A 26,442-nucleotide genomic window follows, 5' to 3' on the forward strand; every position below is an offset into this window, starting at 1 on the left:
AATTTGCCAATGACTTTAACCGGAAGTGTTTGGTTATTACCTTATTTTGCTTTTTGCACATAGAAACGTATCACATTTTTAACATTGTATGTGAGAAAGTCATGTAAAGATGTGTATGGGTTTTTAAATGAAAATACATCCTTTAATTTGTATTTGCATTTTCTGATTATGTAATTTAAAGTACTTTAAAGTATGACAATGTAAAATTTTTTTTGTCAAATATCACATTAATCTGAAAAAGGTTTTCTCACAAAATCTTATATCAATAGTCGTTTAAATTAGAGAATTACATTTTCTACTGTTTCTCTGACTCTAAAATGTATGTTATATTGCAGTATTACTTTGTTTAATAAGCATAATAAACTTTAAAGTACTTTAAAGTATGACAATGTAATTTTTTTTGTCAAATGTCACATTCATCTGAAAAAGGTTTTCTCACAAAATCTTATATCAATAGCCGTTTAAATTAGAGAATTACATTTTCTACTGTTTCTCTGACTCTAAAATGTATGCTATATTGCAATATTATTTCGTTTAATAAGCGTGAAAAAACGACATGCCTGCACAGTGCACTGGACGCATTCCACGTGGTTTCATACTAGAAGTAGGCGTTCCACCAAATTGTCCCGCCGTGCGTGCCGTAGTTTAGCTTCCTCCTGTTTTGTTTTCATTTGCCCAGTTTGTCATACGATGGAGGCGTTCCTATTCCCCTAGTTCACATCGACTACAAGTTTAGTTTCCAAACTTCTATCCAAACCCAACACAATGTCGCCCAACAGCGTTATTCAAATCCCCAAGCGTTTGCCTCTGCTGTGTACTCACGAAGGGGTGCTTTTACCCGGCTCGACCATGCGAATCAGCGTCGATACGCCGAGAAACATGCAGCTGGTGAAGAGCAGACTGCTGAAGGGCACCTCGCTGAAAAGTACCATCATCGGGGTTATACCCAACACCAGAGACCCCGAGCACGACAGCGATGAACTGCCCTCTTTACACAGGTGAGTCTCTCAGAGTCTGTCAAACCCCAACTGATACAATGATGAAGAATCAGTGACACAGTGATGTAACTGTCACTGAGTTTACTTACGAAACTGTATTTACGTAATGTTTATTAGTCTATGGTGCTGCTATTAAAATAATCACTTGTTTTTAAGTTTACCATGGTAACTATATTTGATTTTACTGCAATAACAGCCCCTATTGTTATGGTCACCATTTATATTAGGTGTCAAAAATTCTGTCTTCTTACTACTTACATAAGAAAAACGCAGTTGATAAATTATGCTTATTGTTTACATTAGGGACAAAAGTGTAATTACATGAAACTTTACATTTAAAGGGGACATTTCACAAGACTTTTTTAAGATGTCAAATAAGTCTTTGGGTGCCCAGAGTACATATGTGAAGTTTTAGCTCAAAATAGCATATAGCTAATTTTTTTTTAGCATGTTCAAATTGCCACTTTGTAGGTGTGGGCAAAAATGTGCCGTTTTTTAAATGCAAATGAGCTGATCTCTGCACTAAATGGCAGTGTCGTGGTTGGATAGTGCAGATTAAAGGGTGGTACTATCCCCTTCTGACATCACAAGGAGAGACAAATTTGAATGAACAATTTTTTACATTCTTTCAGAGAATGGTTTACCAAAACTAAGTTACTGGGTTGTTCTTTTACACATTTTCTAGATTGATAGAAGCACGGGGGACCCAATTATAGCACTTAAACATAGATTTTTATGATATGTCCCCTTTACGCTATCTTAAGTAGGTTCATTATATGAAGTCAGACGGCTTGGGCCATTGTAATTAAAGATGAAATTAAACACACAACACGACCAGCCTCTTATTTAAAAGTTTTCGACTATTTTAAATTCACAAACTTGATATATATATATTTATTATATTATATATTTATATACATGTCGTGTTTGTAGATAGATAACAAAACTAAAAATGTAAATATTAACCCATGCTCTTGTTTATTTTGTACATGCTAGAAACCAGTAACAGTGTATTCTAGAATAATCCGTTAACTTGTCCAGCAGATGGACTTTAATCTTTGCCAGACTGTCTGTGTTTCAAAACTGCATTACTGCATTATTGTTACTGTAGAGCTACCAATTTTTAGGATACATTTTTGAGAATGTATTATTTCGCAGTTTAAATCAAATTTAAATATCAACACATTCCTGTAGATCAGTTGGTGGAACATTGCTTTGGCAACACAAAAATCATTGCTTAGATTCCCAGGGAAAATATAGTGGAAAACGTGTGCTTTTTTAAATGCATGAAATAAGTTGCTTTGGATAAAACCAAAGCATCTTCCAAATGCATAAATGTAGGGATCTATTATGATTAAGCACAACTAATCGTTTGCAAAATAAAAGTGAGTTTTTGCATAAAATATATGTTTGTACTGTGTGTAATTATTATGTAAATTTAAACACATACATATCCATTTTTTTTTTATAAAACAAGTATATATAAATAAATAAATAAATATATATATATATATATATATATATATATATATATATATATATATAACACAGAGCACACATACGTCTTGTAAACAAAAACTTTTATTCCGCAAATGATAAGTTGCGATTAATCATTATGCAGCCCTACATAAATGTAAATCTCAAGTGAAACATGTACACTACCATATCAATGGCTACTTACACAGACATGTACTTAAAGCAACAAAACACCTGTTTAGTAAACTGTTATGTATCCTCAGCATTGGCACAGCTGGACTGGCGGTTCAGGTAGTAGGCAGTAATTGGCCGAAACCGCACTACACGCTGCTCATTACGGGGCTCTGTCGCTTTCGTGTGACCCAGCTGATAAAGGAGAGACCCTTTCCCTTGGCTGAGGTGGAACAGCTGGACAAACTGGAGCAGTACACAGATGGTGATCAAACAGATTCAGAACTTGGAGAGCTGTCACAGAGGTTTTACCAGGCTGCTGTACAGGTCAGACAGCTTGTAAACATAGTAAAGGGGTGTTTTTATTTAATGTGTTGATGTGCTTTTTATGAGGTACCTGCTGGTACTTTCAAACATGCATTGTAGTTGTGGTAAATTTGTACTTTGACTTTTGCCTGCTTGTGTAACTCAAAAGTTCAAAGTCATATTGCCGTTTCTAAAGCCGTAGTGAAACATTAATCATGGACGTCGGAAGCCAAAAAAAAATGTGGGTGGGTCCAAAACATTTACTGGAGTAGATGCCATTTACTTGTATTCTGGTGCCTTTTAATAAAAAAATATGCTTTCATAGCCTTAAAGCTTTGTTTATCTTGTTGTGTCACAGTAGTGGAGAAAGTAGTGAAAACATGAAATGAAATTTAAATTACATGGACTCATAAACAGACTGATAATTTATGAAAACAAGCACCACATTCTTTAATCATATTTTCATTGTGTCTTTGCTCCGTCTTTGATGCTTGGGAACCGCTCCGTTTCAGCCACACTTGATTCAAGAACTACTTTATTTGGCGAAACAGTAATTTGTACTAATATAATTACATCTTATTTGCAGTGTTTAATTTTATGAAACCCTGCATATGAAGTAATAAGCCCCGTGCAGCAGTGGTGTTTCAGTTTAACAATGCCCCTTAGCTGTTATAAAATGCACTATAACCCACTGCTTCTTAGGGTTTATTGCTTTAATAAACTAACGCATGGGGAAAAGCATTAATTTTTTAAAACATTTTTAAACAAACTATGATAGGTGGCTTCATAAAGATTTCATTATTTCTTTTTTTGTTTTTGCTCCTAAATATACCAGACTACTACTTATTCAAAAGCTTGCAAAAGATGTACCAAGATAGTAAAAAACAGATGTTTATTCATTCCTTATCTCATTATTTAAAATCTAAATAAATGTAAAGACTTAACTTTTGTCTGTTTTATTCCCTATAAGCTTTTTATTGAGTTTATTAATTAAAGTTTCTCGCTGACCTCTGTTTTTTAAGCTGGTCGGGATGTTGGACATGTCAGTGCCTGTGGTTGCTAAACTCAGACGGATGTTGGACAGTTTGCCTAGAGAAACCCTGCCTGACGTTTTGGCCTCCATGATCCGCACTTCCAACAAAGAGAAACTGCAGGTACACCAGTATTAAGTATTATTCTGCATGCTTTAATAGTCTGGTTTCTGTACTGGTTTCTCTTAAATGTGTTATGACAGGTGCTGGATGCTGTAGATTTGGAGGAGCGGTTTAAGAAGGCTCTTCCTCTGCTCACCAGACAAATTGATGGACTCAAGCTGTTGCAGAAGACCCGTAAACTCAGACCAGATGATGACAAGAGAGTAGGCAGAAGTTTGATCTAACCTCATCTGGCACATCCACCAATTGTTGTTCAAATTCACAGTTCTTTGTCTTAGGTGCTGTCCATCCGTAAGGGCGGTGTGTTCCCAGGACGTCAGTTTTCGGTGGAAGAGGAGGGGGAGGATGACGATGATGGCGATGATACGGCTTCACTGGAGAGGAAGGTCAAAGCTGCATCCATGCCAGAAGCAGCATTGCGTGTGTGTATTAAGGAGCTCAAGCGGTATGTGGTGGTCTTAGATCTTTTTGTAATAGAAAGGTTTCAGTACGACTACACTTTGAGTTTAAAGGGACACTCCACTTTTTATGAAAATATACTCACTTTTCAGATCCCCTAGAGTTAAACATCAGATTTTTATCATTTTGGAATCCATTCAGCTGATCTCCGGGTCTGGCGCTACCACTTTTAGCATAGCTTAGCACAATCCATTGAATCTGATTAGACCATTAGCATCGCGCTTAAAAATAACCCAAGAGTTTGGATATTTTTCCCATTTAAAACTTGACTCTTCCGTAGTTACATTGTGTACTAAGACCGACAAAAAATTAAAAGTTGAGATTTTCTAGGCAGATATGGCTAGGAACTATACTCTCAATCTGGCGTAATAATCAAGGACTTTTGCTGTAACATTATGTGCAATGATATTACATAGTGCCCGAAAATAGTCCTCTTATTAACTTTCAATAGCAGGGGACTATTTTCGCGCACTGCATGATATCATTGCACAATTAATGCATTAAACAACAACAAAGAAAAATCATTATAAGAAAATAAATATATTGAAGTATAGTTGTTTAAAATTGTGCTTTAGTTGACTTATGGAACAGGCAATTTGCCTGCCTCTGGTTTATGCCGTGGGACATTTATTACAATATGTGTCTGCCAGATAACAAGGGTCTAGTTCTCAAATTTTTTTCTTCTTTTTTCCACAGTCACCTTTTTTTCTTATATCTGTACAAATTTTCCTGTCTCTTATTATTTATTTACTGGAGATGCATCAATATAATGGCCAATAATGATCATTAGTCGCAAGCAGTTTTTTTACACTCTTGACTATCGGCCGTTATTCATGGCAGATAAACCCTGTCAATAAAAAGACAACAGGAAAATGCATTGAATTTGAGCCCTGTGTATAAAAAATGTAAAGAAACATCACAAGTTTAATGTTCAAAATGAACATTATGATGATCAGTATTGGCATCGGTAGATATCAGTATGAGTGATTGGCTATCGGTGAAAAAATTTAGTATCATGCATTTCTATTATTTCTTCTTTTTTTATATCTCTATCGTTGTTGCAACCTTATTCGGCAATTTGTGAAAAGTGCTATAAAGTTTTATCAAAACATTAAATATATTTTTTGTTTAAAAAATACCATTGATTAATTGTGTGTCAGTATGAGTTTTTATGGCGTAGGACTGGCAGTGATTTTAAATGACAGTATATGATTTTTTATTTAGACTAAAAAAGATGCCACAGTCCATGCCAGAGTACGCACTCACTCGCAACTACCTGGAGTTGATGGTAGATCTGCCCTGGAATAAGAGCACCACAGGTAAGAAAGATTAATGCAACAACACCATTTCACTGCAAAGTATTGCATTAAAGCAACACCAAAGAGTTTTTTTTACCTTAAAATAACGCTTCCAAAACAGTTTCAGTCGTTCATCCACTCTAAACAGGGTGAACAGCACTTTCACATTCGCTTTGCAGCCCTCTATCGGCCAAAACCGCACTAAAGAAGTTATCAACCGTCGGGTAGTGGTCCTGTAGTCCGAGTGAATACTACAAAAACTTGCTTTACGGCAGACCTACAATCCAATCAGAGCCAGCTATGCCTCAGTATTTATGACAGTGGTAATGAACAATTACGCTTCTAACCTGTAGGGGGAGCAAAGAGCCAGAGTTCTTTAGTGTTGCTTTAAAGGGATAGTTTACCCAAAAATTATATTTTTGTCGTCATTTTCTCACCCTTACAAACCTGTATACATTTATTTGTTCTGATGTACACAAAGGAAGATATTTTGAGGAATGTGTGTAATCAAACCAATCAGAAGCCTTATTGACTTCCATAGTAGGAAAAAATACTATAGAAGTAAATGGGGCTTCTGATCGAATTCAACTATCCCTTTAAAGGCGGAGTGCACAATGTTTGAAATGTTTGTTATGTATACCCAAAACTACCCTGAATGACTTTATTTTGAGATTGAAAAGTGTAGAAATATTGATTTCATTACTCGTACTAAGAAAATGCTGAGTCTTATCTGCACTGTATTTAACCTCCTGAAGAGGGCGTCTGTTACCACATTTTGTATTCATCCAAAAATTGAATTGTGCTGTCTTAATGCTTTATTCTCCATGGCCACATGGGGGACTTTGAGAACTTGCGCTACATTTTCTTATACAGTCTAAATACAGTGTTCGACCAAAGCATTAAACATTATATGCATTCAGTTCAGTTTTCTTCTATTTTACCTTTATTTTTACTGAACCAGCACTTGCACACATTTGCAAAAAAATTCCCAGTCATCTCAAGGTTATACGTCTGCTTGAAAAACGATCTCCGACTATCCTAAAGATGTCGAACAAACACGCACACATGATTGAATGTGCGCACAGACACATGCTTACAATGCTGTACATACCTCTGCATTTCCTTTGCAAGATGTGTAACAGACCAGACCTTGGAGCTGGAATTTTGCTGAGACAATTTCATGTCATATAAAATGCTTTACAGTCTTTTGAGCTCCGTGTTAAAGGCTGGAACAGTATTAGATGAAAACTGATTTAGTGCTTTACAACGTGAAGGCCTGGGAATAGACAGGCCTGCATGCGTGGGAATGTTATTCTGTAAATGTCGAATAGACGTGATTTGTGAGAAACTGATCCATAAGGAAAATGCTGTGTCCAGTTTAGGTTTTCTTTATGGGACGGCTGCACATGTGTCTTGTTATATGAGATGAAGGAGATCCATATGTCTCTGATAAAATACTCACATTCCTTTTAAAATCTCTACAACCTGCCTGTAATCAGTGGCTACAATGTGTGGTGCTGCCGTGTTTCTTACATACGTTTGACCAGTAGATTATATGTCACATTTTGGAAATTGGTGTATAAATGTACTAATTATGCTTGGTAAGGTAAGCGTTATTATTTTAACTTCTTATGGAATTAGAAAAATTGATATTAATATCAAGTTAAGAGCCCCAGAGGTTTGACCAGGCTTAGGAACACCCATGTGACCCTAATAACTGCCTACCAGTGGTTTATCAGTTATCTGAAACTTCCAGCTTTCTTACTTTATGCTAAATAAAATGTAGTTTAGATTAAATCTATACAATGCGTCTCCGTACAGATTGCCTGGATATTCGCGCAGCGCGGGTGCTCTTAGATAACGATCACTATGCTATGGAAAAACTGAAGAGAAGGGTGTTGGAGTACCTGGCTGTCCGGCAGCTCAAGAGTTCCCTTAAAGGACCCATATTGTGTTTCGTGGGACCCCCTGGTGTGGGAAAGACTAGCGTTGGCCGCTCCATCGCCCGCACACTGGGCCGGGAGTTTTACCGGATTGCTTTGGGCGGAGTCTGCGACCAGTCGGACATACGTGGGCACAGGTAAGAATTCATAATAGAAGATAAATCTAGATGTTGTTGTTTCTAGCTAGTTAGTAGTTGTTTACACAACAAGGTGTTTTGGGTCCTAAATAAACAAACTTTTGTAGACATGTCTTTTTAAGTTTTTGAAATGTAAATGACATAAACGCAAATCTGTTAAAACAGTGACGTCACATGCATGCATACTACTTGTACTTCCTGACCATAACAGCAATACTAGCCTACAGGACTGTAAAACCGTTCAATTCTTTACTACATTGAGTAGTAGTTGCCAAACCTCCTGTAGTTCTTCACTGTATTGCTAAATATCTGACCCATCCCAGATGTTACTAACCCGGTGTTACATTGCACTTCATTTGAGGTGATTCAAATGTGAAACTCAATATAATCATTGTTTTGTTGTTAAATGGTAAGCATTCAGAGCACGTTGTGATGCAAATGTGGGCTGATGCATCAAAATGAGGTGTCAGGCTATGACGAACCTATCAAGGAGACATTACGTAGTGCCTTCAGTAATGGAAGAACCCTCTCTTTGATGTTCCCTCTGATCTCTTGTCTCTATAGAAACTACAAGGTGATAACATCACAACTCCCCGCAGGCCAGGGCAAGCCTCCGTGCTTTCTAATTGGTTGACATCAAAACTTTACGCACACACTCAGGCAAAATGTGTCCTTAGGACAAACGGCACATAAAGACTTTTCCCACACATTTGTCTCCTCATTACTCGCCTTTTAAAAGAATGCAGATTGGTTTACTGTGGTAGACCAATAAAGTTTAACAATGGAAGTCTTACATCCCCTAATGACTGTTATTAGATAGTTATGTCACTCTTGTCTGTCTTCATATCCTCATTTAACTGGGATCAAATGCTGTTGATCTTGTTTTAGTGTCTTTAACGTTTTGTACAGTATCCAAAGACAACCTCATTATATGCAGTCAAGTCCCATGCACACTAGTCACAGACAGCACGTGCATGGCACTGCCCACAGTCCTTCTGCTAGCTGTCTGAGGCATATGGCATACGAAAATTAAGTTGTAAGCAAATGCTAATTTGTCCACATAATATGTGTAAAAACTCAGATAAAGTCATTCGTATAGACGTTTTCATCGGATGCACATGCAGTGATGTGATACGCGTCTGGTCCGAACTTTACTTCCGGTTTCATTTTTTTTTATGGTCTGACTAGTTGCTAAACTGAACTCTTGAACAAATACCTCGTTGAAAATAACAAATGTTTTGGTTTTCTAGGCAATGTATGTGTTGTTTATTTTGCTTGTTTTATAAATAAACTACGTTTAAAGTACTTTGTTTTTATTTATTATTTATTTATTTTATTTTATTTTCACGAAAGCCGCTTGTTTATGTTGTTACTGCCGAAATGTCTTTAGATTTGCTATTTTCTACATAAAATCATCCTTCATAATGTAAAGAACATTATGTGAAAACAACCTTGATATCTTTAATATTGACTGAATAAGGCCGTGTCAGAAATTGAAATAAATGTGAAAACAATGAGTGAAATCAAACTTTTATACCTACTAGCAAACATTATTACGACTCCTGGCAATCTCCAATGATAAAATCACTATGAATAATGCAAACGCAAATTGTTTCATTTTTGTTTGCCCACCTGAACCCTGATACGAATCTGTTTACTCGAGTCACGTTGCATGTTTTTAATCTTTCGTCTCTGTTTTTTCCCTCACCCACTTCCACTTATCTCCACGCATCTACGTTCACAGGCGCACGTACGTGGGTAGCATGCCTGGTCGCATCATAAACGGACTGAAAACTGTTGCCGTAAACAATCCTGTGTTTTTACTGGACGAGGTGGACAAACTGGGGAAGAGCCTGCAGGGAGATCCTGCCGCCGCCCTGCTGGAGGTGAGAGAAACTACGCACATGTATACCGGTATGCTTTGTCTTACCAAACACACAGATTTGACAGGTTGAAAATAGCAGAAATAGTGCAAGTTGCAACAATATGCAGAGAATTATCTGTCGGGACAAGACAAAATGTTTGAATAGGGTATTAGCCATATTTAATTCAATAGTTAAAAATATTATGCAGACTATTCTGAAAAATATTTACACAGTATACTTGAAACTAACTTGAATGTCAGAAAAATGCTTTTTGAAATGAGGCCATGTTTTCATGTGTGGTCTACAAGATCAGTTTATATGCCGTGCGATGATGTGCACATTACGTTAGTGGAGATTGCTTACTTGATAGGGACCCCTAAACGTGTTATCTTATGTATTCATCATATAAGAAACTGAGAGACTGTCTTTAAATTAAAATAACATGAAAATCATTTTAATTAAATTAAGTTTATGTGTATAATTGTTTTTTTTACATTTATAAACTACAAATCTATACAGTATCACATGCACATAACCTGAATCATATCATGTACAGATCACTGTATTTGCATGCACGTGAGCTGGCTTGTTTTCGCCAAGATTTTTATCCAAACATCTCTCGTGCAGGCTTTGACGCAGATGTTCTTTACATCTGTGAATGTAATCTCATTGCATGATAAGCTTTAATACAAATCTAGCAGAGAGTGACAGAAATGCATCTTACAGTTTCGCCGTAACATCAGATCGCCACAAAAAACTATCCAAGGAGCGGCCTTCGGCTTGTACTGTAAACAAAACATGAACTTTTTTAATGCACATTCTACTTTATTGTGCACAATTTATCAATGAATGTAACTTCACAGATGAAAATTTTGTCTTTATAACCCATAGGTGGGCTGTTGCCTGCTTAATAACCATTATTAAGATTAAAAACCCACCAGATTTGACATGTATTGATTTGGCAAACCCTTTAATCCAAAGCGATTTAGTGCATTCAACCTATACATTTTTTATAAGCATGAGCTCGAACCCATGACCTTTGCAGTGCTAGCACAATGCTTTACCATTTGAACAGCAGGAATACCTACATGGTGACAGCTGGCTAATTTGCTAATTGTCATCAGTTCTGAATGGAAAAACAAATGGCCAAAACTAATGCGCTCTCCAACTGTGGTCATTATCAGGTTCTGGACCCGGAGCAGAATCACAGCTTCACGGATCATTACCTCAACGTGCCTTTTGATCTCTCGCAAGTCCTCTTCATAGCCACTGCAAACACTACGGCGACCATCCCTCCCGCTTTACTGGACAGAATGGAGGTCCTCCAGGTGCCAGGTCAGAGTTCAGCAGGACGTAGCATTGACGTTGTGACACTATCATTGATTGATTCCTGGCGATTTCAACTTCAACACAATTAACTCGGTCCCATAACGGAGCAGATGTTTTATAAATTGGTTTATTGTAATTCATGTCCTGAATATCAGTGTGTGTGTGTGTGTGTGTGTGTGTGTGTGTGTGTGTGTGTGTGTGTGTGTGTGTGTGTGTGTGTGTGTGTGTGTGTGTGTCTAATTAGGCTACACCCAGGAAGAGAAAGTGGAAATCGCTCATCGGCATCTGATCCCTCATCAGCTGGAGCAACACGGATTGAGCCCACAACTGCTCCAGATCCCACAGGACACCACACTGGATATCATTAGGAAGTATGAACACACACAGACTGTTTTGTATTCTATAGAGGTTTGATATTCACCTATTAACCCACATGGAGAACAGAAGGATGAAATTTAAGTGTCCAGACAGGTAAATTAGATGAATAAGCAGTCAATGTAGACACATTTACACACATTATCAGCTCTCCATCCACATTCATTCACTTATTCTAGTACCCTGGTATGAGTAGATAAAAAACCTGAGGTAAAGGTTTAGTTTATATGCGTACCCTACCCAAGGGTCACCGTACAGTGTGCGTGGCGCAAATTTCGTCATCGGAATAGTTAATGTATGCGTACAGTCAGATTATTGTAACCGCGCATACTTTTTACGCGTAGGTCGTGCATGCGTGTACAGGACAGGAGTATGTAGCACAGGAGAGGTATTGCCGTTTGTCTCAATGTGCATGCGTTAAACGTCTGTGTCTCCCCATACAAGTCACATAAGCTATGCTTTGCAAGGCTATAAATGTAAACTCGTGTGTGCGTAAAAAAAAGATTTTTTTAGATTATCATTATAAAAAATTATCATTACCGCATGATGTTACTTTAAATATATGCATTTACAAACTTATGTTTCGGTAATGAGAACTAAAAAGTTGTTTAGGTACTATGACAAACAAAATTTTAACTTTTATCTGGAGAGAAAAAATAAGAACTGCTTACCTGGTAGCCATCTTGAGTGTCACAGTCAATTATGTCCCTTCCAACATTTTTTTTTGAAAATGTTAGTTCCTTGAGGGCTTAAACAATGATTGAAAATTGTTGCGGAGGATGATAAAATTGGTCTTGGACACATTTATATTCCTTATTATTGTCTCTACATTTACCAATGATCATCAAATACCACATGTTTCTTTACTGTAAATGTTTATAGTATAACATGCACCGAAGCTTTTTATTTTTTCGATTTTTTTATTATAAATATTTACATCTCGAAGAACCCAAATCCAGTCATGGACACGTTGCAGTAATGAAAATTGTCCCCTTAAATGTGGAAAAAACTTTTGTATGATGTCATTTGAAATCATGTGCAAAATAGTACATGAAGAGATGTTTGTAGCTGTATGCTTTTTATTTTAAAACTCTTACTTTGCATTTACTTTTTTATCAAAATGTTTCACGACACCTCATAAGTCTAATTTCACGAGAATCACCCATTTGTGTCAGAACACACTTTGTTTTAATGAAAGTTTGGTAAACTTTGTTGCATGAGCACAATACATGTATAAAGGAGTTGGACCATAAGAACGAGTAACCTAAAAGAGAAAGAATTTTTTGAGAATGCAGTGTCTGTTTGTGATTATCAGATTAAATAGACGAAAAGGGGGTCAGCTTGGGTTACAGATGGGGCTGCCCAACCGGGCCTCCTACTGTAAACTATATCCCTTCTCTGTTTCATAAACTTATAACAGGCTGCCAAACTTCCATGTTGAAATGAAGTCATCCACCAGGGACTGTCAATTAGATCCAACTAATTTTTGGATAATTATGTGCTAAAAAGCAATCAATAGCAGTAGTAATGATGGTGATTTGCATGTGAATGTGTTTGTAGATACACACGGGAGGCAGGTGTGAGATCTTTGGAGAGGAAGATCGGGGCCGTCTGCCGAGCCGTGGCTGTAAAGGTCGCTGAAGGTCATAAGGTCTCTAAAGAGGCGTCACTCACTGAGCAACATGCAGGTAATAGTTGCTCTAGGCTTAGCGTTTCATCTCACATAAAAGACTGGATTTACACCCAATCCCCCAGACTTAAAGTGCACCTACTTTTTTAATTGCTAAAAAAAACCTTTATTTTGGGTATTTGGTATAAAACAATGTGTTCGCGTGGTTTTTGGTTAAAAACACATTATTTCCCACATACTGTACATTTTTGTAGCTCCAGATTTTACTCTCTTCTCGAAATGCACGGATTTGAAAAGCTCAGTGTCCCTGATTGGCCAGTTAATCTGTACGTAGTGATTGGCCTTAATACCTCTGAGGTCAGCTGGAAATGTGACGCTCCTTAGCATGTTTGAAAGATTCGGTTGCTAACAGGAGTTAACTTACAGGCTGTGAGTCTGATGTGGGAGGAATTATGATAATGTCGGTCTTGTCGCACTGTTGCCTACAATCCGTGTGTTTGTTGTAGTCCAAGAAAAGAGATTTATGTTGGAAACGATAACTTGCATCATCGTTTACTTTACGGTTTGTACCTTTTGCATATCGTTAACATGTACTAATACACACTTACATACCAAAGGAAATGTAAAAACGTGAACCAGACAATAGGTGCTCTTTATTCCCTCCTGTAATCATGGGATGGAAAAAAGTTTTAAAGTCGAAATAAAAATGAAATAAAAAACTGTATTTTTTTTTTAAAATATTGTGGTATTTTTTACAAATCACTTATTTGCGAGCTTCATTATTTTTTTAAATGTCATGTGCCCTTATAATCTTTTACTTGGATATAAGTCACCATGGGAAAAATAAGACAACTGCTACTTCCGTTTCATACGGACTTTTAACCAAGATGTTTTGAAACATTGTGATTGGTCTATTTATCAGACATAGAGACCAATCGGGATACAATCTGTTCTTGCTTTGTCTTGTCAGTCTCATCAGACTAATATTTAAACCTGACCTCTCCAACCTGCATCTCTCAGATGATTGATTTTGGAATATTTTACATCATTTGCTGGGATCGGAGAGCCGTTATCAATATGGAGGAATAGTGGGATGTCTGCATTAGATTTGGTCAGTTATGGTTTAGCCAATCCTTTTGTGCACACTCATGCTTAAATGCTCACTGCATCACACACAGACAATAGCTAATACACACAGACTCAGTCAAAAAAGCTTTATATTTACAGGACAACATATATCGGTCATCAATCTTTTTAAAAACATGCCCCCTTGAGGGTTGGAGGAGGGTAAAACGTGCTAACAGACGGACTCAGACCCCCATCGACCCCCACCTTTGTGTCTCCCTGCAGCTGCTCCTCTGCACTGCCAGTTAACACAGTTGGGGGGGAGTTAACTCTCTTCATACTTTGATTTACTTTAACTCTCTTTCTCAATCCACTACTGCGTGGCCCATATGTGAGCAGAGAGAGATTTAGAGAGACGGGGGTCAAAGGTTCTCGCTTACTCTATTTTTGATGTGCCTTTGTTGCCAGCGGGCATTACTGGCAGAATAAGGCATTGTAATGAATGTATGGGTGTTTTATGAAGGCCTCAGTCTGCTGCGAGCTGTAGCAGGTGTTGTTCTTAGTCTTAACATCATGACAGCTGTCGCATGTGTGTCCTGCTGTTGTCATTTTTACTTTTTTGGTACATTCTGTCATCTTGTGTTCACCTCTAGGGTTACAGGAAAATCAAAGAGAGGTTATTTTATAAAGGGGGATACATCTTAACTCTTTACAGGAGTAGTTCACTCATACTGTTCCTCGTATTGGTTCTTTGCAGAAGTCGGAATTTCGAGTCTGTGATTTTGTGAGCAGGATCAGGTCGATTTATGAACTGGTTTAACTTTACAATGGATTTAACTTGTGTAATGTGACATTCCTGGGAGAGATTATTAAGATAATAAGATAAAAAAAATAAAGTAGGGTGGGAATTAATAGTTTTTGTTACGATTGGATTGTTAAAAAGTAGAGCATTTTTTTCTCCACTCCATCAATAAAAAACTTGTATCGTTTTTTAAAAACCAAGCTTTATCTTGTTTCCATCATGCAGTAGAAATGACAACTACTAAGAAATCATGTGTTAATATTGGCGCACTATATAGTTTTTCTTTTTTGTTCTTCAGATCATGGCACTTCTTCTTTGCATGCCATTAAAGGGACAGTATGCAGCTTTTCATGCTTATATATATATATATATATATATATATATATATATATATATATATATATATATATATATATATATATATATATATATATATATATATATATATATATATATATATATATATATATATATATATATATATATAATTTACTCACCTCCATGTCATCCAAAATGTTAATGTCTTTCTTTGTTCAGTCAAGAAAAAATTTTTTTTAAGGAAAACATTCTAGGATTTTTCTCATTTGAATGGACTTTAATGGACCCCAACACTAAACAGTTTTAATGCAGTTAAAAATTGCAGTTTCAAAGGACTCTAAATGATCCCAAACAAGGCATAAGGGTCTTATCTAGTGAAACCATTGTCATTTTTGACAAAAAAAAAAAATATATTCACTTCTCGTCTATCTATGGTCCTGTGGCGCGCCAGTGTGACCTCACGTAATTGCGTAATGGTGTGGAAAGGTCACGTGTTACATATATGAAACAACGTCGGAACGGTCCTCTTTCTCCACACTTGTAAACACTGGGGTGTAGTTTCGCATACGTCATCCGTGACCTCTTGACGTTTTGCGTGAGGTCGCACTAGCGCATCACAGGACTGGAGATAGACAGGAAGTTGTGGTTTAAAAGTGCATTTTGTATTTTTCGTGTCAAAAATGACAATCGTTTCTCTAGATAAGAACCTTATGCCTCATTTGGGATCGTTTAGAGTCCTTTGAAACTCCGTTGAAAAAAACTGTCAAGTGTTGAGTTAAGTGTTAAGTGTTGAGGTCCATTAAAGTCCATTAAAATGAGAAAAATCCTGAAATGTTTTCCTCAAAAAACATAATTTCTTCTCGACTAAACAAAGAATGACATCAACATTTTGGAGGACATTGTGGTGAGTAAATTATCTGGATTTTTTGTTTTTAAGAAAATGGACAAATCCTTTAACACTGTTCCAGAGTTGGATTCCTTATGCTAAACGTGTTAAAAGTGGCAAAGTGTTAAAAAAAGCATTTGGACATATGACTGTGCCACATGCACTTTGCCATGGTTTGTACAAGTTTTGGAAAGTTTTTTTTTTCGATCATAAAAAGATTTATACAAAACAATCTTGCTTTATTTCTATTATGGGCAATTACAGTACTGGAAGTACGATGGAAGTCATTATATGGGCACCTTAAAGGGGACATTTCATGAAAATCTGCCTTTTATTCATGTTTACGTGCTATAATTGGGTCCTCAGTGCTTCTATCAACCTAGAAAATGTGAAAAAGATCAACCCAGTAACTTAGTTTTGGTAAACCATTCTCTGCAAACATGTAAAAAAAAAAAAGGGTAATTGAAATCTGGCTCCCCTTGTGATGGGGATAATACCACCCCTTAAGGGCGATTTATAGTCGTGCGTAGGTCCTACGGCGTAGCAGCGACGGCGTAGGTTCCGCGTCGGTTTTCATTTATACTTGTGCGTCGCCATCCGCGTCGACGTGCAAACACACGCGAAACCGCTGGTTGGCAGTAATCACGCGTGTAACCACAGTAGCAGCAGAAGTCGTCACAGAAGAAGAAGCTAAGCAAGTAAACCCACAAACGAAGAAGAAATAGCAACTTGTTGTGTATAATTTTAAAAGACCAGCAATGATAGAAGTAAATAAACAGCGACTTATGTTTCAGTTTGAGTTAAATCACTCCTCAACTTGGCTCATCTTTGTTTTCACCGTCTCAAACGGAAATACCTATGACGCAGTTTTTTTACCTGACGGGAGGGGTTCTGGTGGACCAATCACAGCGCTTACGGTCCGCGTAGAGCCGACGCGCTGTTAGAAATTTTGGGAGGTGCGCGTCAGGCTACGCAGAGCTACGCACAGGCTACGGATAGCCTACGCCGTAGCTACGCCGTAGGACCTACGCACGACTATAAATCGCCCTTTAATCTGCACTATACAACCATGCCACTGCCATTTAGTGCAGAGATCAACTCATTTGCATTTAAAAGGATACACCCAAAAACAGCTAATTTTTGCTCACACCTATATTTTAACATGCTATAATAAATGATCTATATGGTTTTTAAGCTAAAACTCCACACACGTACTCTGGGGACACCAAAGATTTATTTTACATCTTAAAAAAAGTCTTATGAAATTTCCACTTTAACTGGAATAGCGCACACACCAACCAAGAGCTGACATGAAATCAACGTCACCAAAGAAGTGTGTTGTTGTTTGTAAGTGAAATTTGAGCTTGTTTAAAGAACCCAGCCTTATGGAAACAATAGATATAGTTTGTTTATCCGGGATAGTAGCAGAGTTGTGCATGTGTGTTTGTTTAACGCTGGACTTTGTGGAAATGGGGCGGCCCCAACCCGGTCATGATTCGCAGGCGGTCAACTACATTAAATGTCTGTGTTTTGTTGGCAATCGGTGCATAAGTGCATATAATGTAAATAACACAAACATGTAGTGAATCATTGGTTATCCAAAGATAGTGGGATAATGTTTTGTGTGTGTTGCTTGCTCGTGACTAGCTTTGCTCGGGTTGGGTTTATTCGGAAAGAATTGGTAAAGCTGATCTGTCTTTTATAAATCTGATAAAACTACAGACTCTACAGGTACTCAAGATTAACATGAGATAAGCAGAAACAGCGTGTGTTATGTGAGCTTTAACAGTCTAGTCACATGACCTGTGGCCAGCAAAGGCAATTATAGCAAGTCTTGCAAGAACACAAAACATCGTCAAAAAATAGACTCATACATAATCTGTAAGTAAATACACCCTGAAGCTTATTTCATTATGTATTGTATAATACCAAGACTGCACCTTATTGTTGCCTCCCAAAATTAAAATAGCACCTGCTGCTCTCCCCCATCATTCTATATCCCATTATTCTCCATTATTTCAGACGCCTCTCTTTCTTTTATTCTTTCTTTTTACTTGTTTTCCTCCAGCCACAATGTCTGTCACCTTCTTTAATAAAAACTGAGCAGAGGAGATAATAGAAGATGGGCACAATATAATTTTACTGCAATTTTCTTTCTGTAATTTACTTTTTTGAATAATATGATGCTATCGCTGTTTGAATGCAGTTCATTACCAGTCCGTCAAAGCACTGATATATTATGTGATGTTTGCACACAGTGATATCACTTTTATTCTCTCTTTGTGTATCAGATCGTAATACAGACCGAAAGGAAGAGGATTCTGGGATTGCGGCTCCTCCAGACATGCCCATTGTTATCGATCACATCGCTCTTAAAGATATTCTTGGCCCACCACTTTTTGAAATGGAGGTTGGTATCAAATAAATGTCTGAAAGCTTTGTCTCTTCAGGAAATCTTTTTCAAGTATTCATTGCATGCACTTTAAGACTCATCCCACCTTTGTGTACCAACGTGATGAAATAGCAAGACAACAATAAGACACAAGCACTTTATAGTGTCTCCTTTTCTATTGCTGAAGGTTCAGACAAAGTGATAAAACTCCACCCCATTTTTAAAATGTTTGAGCAATAAATGCCCTTGTTGTCATTCCTCTAGCAAAGTAGCCATTGTTTTAATTATTTTAGTAATAAACTTCACTTTTTATTTATACTATCATAAATTTCCGTGGCTGATGATAATTTAAAGTTTCAACTTTATATAAAAACTTAATTTTACCACTTGTTCTTTCAGATATGAGAGTATTGTTATTATCAGGATTATCCTGCCATTACCGCTATTTTTATTTGCTTGTAAACCTTCAGGACCGCTGTGCTTCAGCCCTCTGTGTGCTGTAGTGTGCAGTTGTGTTTCTCAGTAATGCAGGCATGCATTCCGGTCATGCTTATGGAAAAAGGGCAGGGAAAGATCCAAGACTGTAAGAGGAGAGCCAGAGTCAGCCAGTTTGTGTTCACAGCAATCTTCTCCCTCCAACATTTGTGTTTAATGCTCTACTGTCTACTGTTGGCTTTTTAACTATGTAACAGTAGCTTTACTTTGATGCATTAACAGTAGACGAAAGTTTATAGGTTTTTAGAAAAGGATGTTGTTTCAGTTCTCAGTATTCTCTGTGGACGATTTTAATGATTTAAGTCCTCCAATATGTTGGGCCTGCTGCTAGGGGAGTTTTATGCATGTTCGTGTATTTAGGTATCGGAGCGTCTGACCCTACCAGGCGTGGCGATAGGGCTGGCCTGGACTCCGATGGGTGGAGAGATCATGTTTGTAGAGGCCAGCCGTATGGAAGGGGAGGGGCAGCTGACCCTGACGGGACAGCTGGGCGATGTCATGAAAGAATCGGCCCATCTAGCTATCAGTTGGCTCCGCAGCAATGCCAAAACGTACAACCTGACTAATGGTAAGTTATAGACATTTCCAAAAAAACAGTTTTGGTTATGATTGCTTCACTTCAAAAATTTACTTTCAATTTTTGTCTTGTTTTCAGTAAAAATATCTAAAAATTCTAAAATTAAGATGTATTTTCTTGATGAGCAAAATGATCTTAGAAAATAATTTCTAAAAACTAGACTTAAGTAAATTTGTGCTTAAAACAAGCAAAAAAATCTGCCAATGGAATAAGAAAATTTTTCTTGAAATAAGTTTACTTTTTTCATAAACACTTAATTCAAGAAAAATTTCTTATTCCATTGGCAGATTTTTTTTGCTTGTTTTAAGCACAAATTTGCTTTCATTTTATGTTTTTGGTCTAAAAACTAGACTTATTTTCTAAGATCATTTTGCTCATCGAGAAAATACATCTTAATTTTAGAATTTTTAGATATTTTTACTGAAAACAAGACAAAAATTCTAAGTAAGAAAGTCATTTTTTGCAGTGTGAATGGTCAATAGCCGGGCCTTCTACAGTTGGAAACGGCACCTTTCGCTGGTTGTTGATTTTTGGTGTGAATAGCAATGTGTTGTTTTTGTTAACACATCAGGTAATTTGTCTTTTATTTAAATACACTGCAAAAAAATGAATTTCTTATCTAGATTTTTTGTCTTGTTTTCAGTAGAAATATCAAAAAATTCTAAAATCAAGATGCATTTTCTTGAAGAGCAAAATGACCTAAAAAACATCTAGTTTTGAGACAAAAAATATAAAATATACGTGAAAAAAAACCTGCCAATGGAGTAGAAAAAAAGAGTCTTAAAATAAGTTTACATTTTTCTTAAACACCTAATGCAAGAAATTTGTGAAATTTATATATATTTATATATATATAGGCTATATATTGACCACTTAATATTTTTATTACATGGGTAATTTTTATAGTATTCTGCAAATGTATATCTTCAGCACAAATATCTTGATAATATATAACATCTGATATATTGCCCAGCCCTAATGTAGTTAATAATTACCATTACACTGCAAAAAATGACTCTCTTACTTAGTATTTTTGTCTTGTTTTCAGTACAAATATAAAAAAAATTCTTAAATCAAGATGCATCAAGCAAATAAGAAAATAAGTCTAGTTTTAAATGAAAAATATATAATTTAAGTGAATTTGTGCTTAAAAGAAGCAAAAATATATGCCAATGGGGTGAGAAAAATATTCTTGCATTAGGTGTTTAAGAAAAATGTAAACTTATTTTAAGACTCTTTTTTTTCTATTCCATTGGCAGTTTTTTTCACGTAAATTTTATATTTTGTCTCAAAACTAGATTTTTTTTAGGTCACTTTGCTCTTCAAGAAAATGCATCTTGATTTTAGAATTTTTAGATATTTCTACTGAAAACAAGACAAAAAATCTAGATAAGAAATTATGTATAATATGTATATTATATATGTATAAAGTTACAGAGTTCAGCTTTGAAAGACACATTTGTGTCCTTTACATTTTCATGATGTTTTTATGTTTACAAAACAGTATGTACCATGTTTAAAGCAATTAAGCACTGGAACCCTGTTCAAGTGCATTGTTAGACACAAATCAGGCACACCACAGTCTCTTGTACCTTATTGTTTAGTTACATAGTACACGCTTTCAAACCTATACACTGATGAAAATCCTTCCATTGGAAAAAACGAAATAAAAACCCTAAACATTTATTCTACTGCCTAAATTATATTCACTGATTTTTTTATATTTGTCTGTTTGAAACATGCAGGCAGCACTGATCCTCTGGAGGGCACCGACATCCACTTGCACTTCCCAGCAGGTTCTGTCACTAAGGATGGACCCTCGGCCGGTGTAACCATAGTAACGTGCCTTGCCTCATTGTTGAGCAGGCGCCTGGTGCGCTCTGATGTGGGAATGACCGGAGAGATCACACTTAGAGGACTGGTGCTGCCGGTAAGAAATATAAAACTATAGCTATTTTACAGTAACACCCATAAGAAGATACATCAGGGGGATTATCTGCATTTTTGTGTTAATTTTGGAATGAGCAGAGTATATTGTTTTTTATATGTAGTGTTAAATGGAGGTGTGAATACTATCATCATATTAGTTTGTAAAAACACATCTAATTTGACAAAGTGCTTAAAAATAAACATGCAAAAGGTGGCGATGTTTGATCTTTTTAAATTATTAGTCAATTTGGCAATTGAATTGATCACTCACTAGAGCTTTTTGTGGACAGACTTCGTGTGGGCCTACTTGTAAATATTGGGCAAATTTCAGTTTGGAGCTTATATGCACTGTTTAGTCTGTTTTCTGTTGAATAATAGTAAATGATTATTTAAAAGTCGTTCATCATCTGTCATATATATATGTACGTATTGTCTGAGCCAACTGAATGGATCTTGTCTCTTGATAGGTGGGAGGTATAAAGGATAAAGTCTTGGCAGCTCACCGCGCAAATCTGAAACGAGTTATCATCCCCAAGCGCAACGAGAAGGACTTGGAGGAAATACCCGCCCATGTGCGGGCAGACCTAGATTTTGTTTTTGCCAGCACACTGGATGATGTATTGAATGCAGCTTTTGATGGGGGCTTCCCATCCAATGTCAGACAGCCACAAATTGCTAGCAAACTTTGACACAGTACTACAGATGCACACAAGCCTGAGACTTTTCTTTTTTGAACACATCAGCACTTCTAATCTGTGAATACTGGCTTATTGTCAATAATTCAAACTAAACCATTTAGATCCCTTACTACTTTCTAATTTAATAACAGATGACAACATCTATTGTATGTAGTATCATTTTGTTTGATATCAACTAAATATCCACAGATTTTTTTTATAAAAATGTGATGTTTAGTGCAGGGGTTTTCAAACAGTGGGATAAGGTGGGTCATGCAAAGTTACTTGGATGTTGCTGTTAATGAAAGTTAAGTCCAATTAATGACTTGCAATGACAATTATTTTGATATAATAGATTAATTTGATATGGCAATTAAACTATTGAGAGAATGAACTGACAAGAAAAAAACACTACTCAATTATAAAAGAGAAAAAAAAGTGTTTGCTCAATTTTATTTCCCTTTAAAAATATGTTGTGGGTCCAGGGATAGATTATTTATGTAGCAAAATTACAATTTTGGAAAAACCTGGCTTGCACTTACAATATGATTAATGATATGCAAATACATTTTAAATGAATAAAGTTCTTCAATGTTCAAATTTGAGAGTTCATGTTTTGGTCAACAGTTTATGTTTATATTTTAAAGACGACACATACTCTTTGTCAGGCGTCTGATGAGTCTGCTATGCCATTGGTAAAGTTAATATTTTAAGTAAATTTTGAAACGTTTGGAGCTTTGGTGTGTCACCTTCACATTTAATCCTCTCACTTGGTTTTTGGTCGAACACCCATTTGAGGTTGATGTGCGTGGTTTGTTTTCTTTATATTTATAAAACATCATATATTCCCTGGCCTATAGTGTAGTAAACGTATTGTACGTGATCTAACTTGTATTGCAGCTTTCTGTCATGACCGTTAAAATGCTTTGTCTTACTATGACAACTACACCATGTTTCAGTTTGTAATTTTCATTACGAAATCTAAATATGTGGTTTACTGCAAACAGATCCTATGTTTGCCTTTCGTGTAGGAGATCAGCGCATTCTTGTTTGATGACATTTATACCTGAATGACAGCTCTGACCTGAAAACATAAGGCGTGTTTAGAAACGTTTTGCGATGTAGCCAGTTTCACTGAGGCCGGTTGGTTCCACATTGAGAGTATGATGATGATGATAGTGATAAATAATGGTAATAGTTTACAATAATGTTCCATTTGTTGACATAATTTGACTGTGTTGCTTTAATGTTACAGCATTGCGTTACCAGCAGTGGGTTCGATTTCCAACACGCATACTAATAAAATGTATATGGTTGCTTTAGATAAAACATATGTAAAAATGAAAATATTGACCATGAACAGCATTTATTACTGTTACTCTGTTAATTTTAACATTTTCTAATTCTTATTTAAAATTAAACATTGTAGATTGTAGGCTATAAGTTAACGAACAATTGTATTGACGTTAACAAATGATTAATAAATGCTGTAAAAGTACATTGGTCATTGCTTTATGTATTATATGTTAATACGCAAGACCTTGTTGTCAAGAGTTGCCAAGAAAAAGCTCCTTTTTGCGCAAAATAACTTCAACATACAGCAGAAACCTTTGTGGTTAATTTTTCAGAAAAATCCAGAGCATCCAAACACTCTAAATTACTCTGATCATAGTTATAACAATGAAAGCAATTTGCCTTCTGGGAAAAACAACATATGGGACATGCATGAGAAGATGACCCACAGAAGCCATTAGTCATGAGGAAATTGACAATACAATTATCCTGACACTTTTGCATAAACGTACTACTACTACTACTCCATGGCTTTTTGCACTGCAAAAATTGATTTTCTTACTATTTTTTTTACTGTAAACAAGACAAAAATACTATCTAAAAATTCTTAAATTAAGATACATTTTCTTGATGAGCAAAATGACCTAGGAAAATAAGTCTAGTTTTTAGACAAAAAATATAAAATGTAAGCAATTTTGTGCCTAAAACAAGCAAAACTTGAATTGTCTTGAATTAAGTGTTTATGAAAAACGTAAACTTATTTCAAGAAATTTTTTCTTATTTCATTGGCAAGATTGTTTTGCTTGTTTTAAGCACTAATTTAATTAAAGTTTATATTTTTTGTCCAAAAACTTATTTTCCTAGGTCATTTTGCTCATCAAGAAAATACATCTAAACTGAAGAATTTTTAGATATTTTTACTGAAAACAAGACAAAAATACTAATCAAGAAAGTCATTTTTTGCAGTGTGGGCTTAAGTTGGTAGTTTATTTCAGTCAGTATGGATGATGTGAAGTGAAAATCAGGGACATCATTTATAAAGTGTGCGTACGCAGAGATTTGATCGTAAAATGTTGTGTACGCAAAATACACGGCAAAGTCTATTTTTATAAAAACTGTTTTTGACGTGGAAAAGGGCATAGTACACATTTGCTTGTTTTTGGATATAAGCAATTCTTGCTGCTCGAAACTGGGTTTAAACATTGACAAGCGTTCTTTAAAGTAGTGATGCACCAATGTATCGGCCACCGAAATTTATCGTCCGATTTTTGATGAATTTGAAACCATCGGCATATCGGCAATAGCACGAGAAAGGCTGATACCGATTGTTTATTAATTAACTGCATAAAGAAATTCATTATAAGTAAAAAAAAATGAGTTAATGTTGTTAATAAAATAAATGCTGAATAGCAAAAACCACCTTTTAAGGTTGTCATGCTGTCTTATTATATTTGTTTTAGCTTAATTTGTGCCTCTCTTATTATGTTGGTCAGTTAAATGTTAATTAGATCAAATCCATGTTCAGTAAAAATAATTTGATGCAGAAATAAACTAGCTAATAAACCAACTGTATAGTATTGTATACAAGTGTTTAATATCGGTATCGGCCAGAAGTTGTCGGTTTAAATCGGTATCTGCCCAAAAAAATCCTATAGGTGCATCCCTACTTTAAAGGCCAATTTACACTGCACAGACAAATGCCAACAGACACAGACGGGGTATCACACTGGTCCAACAAACACTGCGTCTGTCTGCACGATGTGAATTAGCCTATATGTCTATGACATTAATTAGGCATCGTTTAAAGGCGGAGATCTGAAACTGCTCAGCTGCGCACAAGATCATTTACGATTTATAAATTTCACATCTGAAACAAGGGGGTACGCACATTTTCTGCGCATAAGTCCGGTTTATGAATCACACATACGCATTTTTGATAAATGATCGTAAGATCAAATGTAGGATGGTTTCTAAGCAGCATTTTATAAATGAGTCCCCAGGGCTCTCATTTATAAAATGCCTCGTAGAAAATGTGATCTTACGAACACTTTGTGCGTACATGCCAACGTATGCACAGAAAACGCGTGTTAGCTACGGCCAAAATATCATAAAATTTCCCCGGATGAGCGCTGTTTTCTTCCTTATCCTAACCCCAAGCCTAACCCTAAACCCAACATATCACGAGATTTGTCCGTAGCTGTATCCCTTCTAGCCAGAACCCACTTTTTAAATGTGAAATCTTTAAATCGAAAATTGATTGTCCGCAGCTGAACGGTTTCTAGCTATTTTCACGCCCTAGGCGAAACACCTAATGGCACCCCCAAACAAGATTGCACAATATTTCTGGCAGTATTACATACAAATAACAAAAATCATGTAAAAAAAAAAAACGTGTGCTCATGTGATCAAATGTTTTCATTAAATCCCGACTCATTTAAAGGGACTGCAAGTAGGATTTTAAGTGTTTTATTAATCAAAATCAATGTCTTTATTCATAAATATGTCCTTGTTGGTGTCAAATGACCTTTGCCAATGATTTGACCTTTCTTTGTAAGCTTAGAATTTCTTCTTTTGATTTACCATGAACAGGTAAGTCCAAGGAGACTTTCATGTCATTCCGCAGTATTGATAAACTATAATAGCAGAGAGGGACAAAAAGCACTAGCCTACCGCAAGGCGCTAGAGAGCACTATTCTTTTGAATGCAAAATACAATTTCACCACTAGATGGGGTAAATCCTACTTACTGTCCCTTTAAGTCAGTGAATCAGCAGTCAAAATGTATATGGCTTTTTGGCATCCCCCTACAGCTGGTGGTGCCCTAGGTGACTGCCTAGTTTGCCTATGCCTACAAACGGCGTTGCTGTG

The 26,442-nt window shown here is 36.2% G+C and overlaps 1 protein-coding gene across 1 annotated transcript; it reads left to right on the top strand.

Moving 5' to 3' along the window:
- The first annotated feature begins 661 nt into the window (after positions 1-661).
- lonp2 (lon peptidase 2, peroxisomal) lies at positions 662-22,880 on the top strand. The gene is made up of 15 exons (XM_065283287.2): positions 662-998; positions 2,738-2,972; positions 3,974-4,105; positions 4,186-4,308; positions 4,384-4,550; positions 5,789-5,883; positions 7,684-7,942; positions 9,687-9,828; positions 10,992-11,142; positions 11,381-11,507; positions 13,072-13,199; positions 18,504-18,622; positions 19,460-19,667; positions 21,422-21,606; positions 22,073-22,880. The coding sequence occupies exons 1-15, from the start codon at positions 766-768 to the stop codon at positions 22,292-22,294; spliced, it is 2,526 nt and encodes an 841-aa protein (XP_065139359.1). The 5' UTR covers positions 662-765; the 3' UTR covers positions 22,295-22,880.
- Positions 22,881-26,442: the final 3,562 nt, after the last annotated feature.

The sequence above is a fragment of the Paramisgurnus dabryanus genome, chromosome 9, assembly GCF_030506205.2.
Source record: "Paramisgurnus dabryanus chromosome 9, PD_genome_1.1, whole genome shotgun sequence".
NCBI lineage: Eukaryota > Metazoa > Chordata > Actinopteri > Cypriniformes > Cobitidae > Paramisgurnus > Paramisgurnus dabryanus.

Coding starts and splice junctions, on each gene's coding strand:
- lonp2 (XM_065283287.2), top strand. CDS start 766: ATGTCGCCCAACAGCGTTATTCAAATCCCCAAGCGTTTGCCTCTGCTG. Junction 4,309..4,383: donor GACCAGATGATGACAAGAGA/GTAGGCAGAAGT, acceptor TCTTTGTCTTAG/GTGCTGTCCATCCGTAAGGG. Junction 4,551..5,788: donor TGTATTAAGGAGCTCAAGCG/GTATGTGGTGGT, acceptor TTTTTTATTTAG/ACTAAAAAAGATGCCACAGT.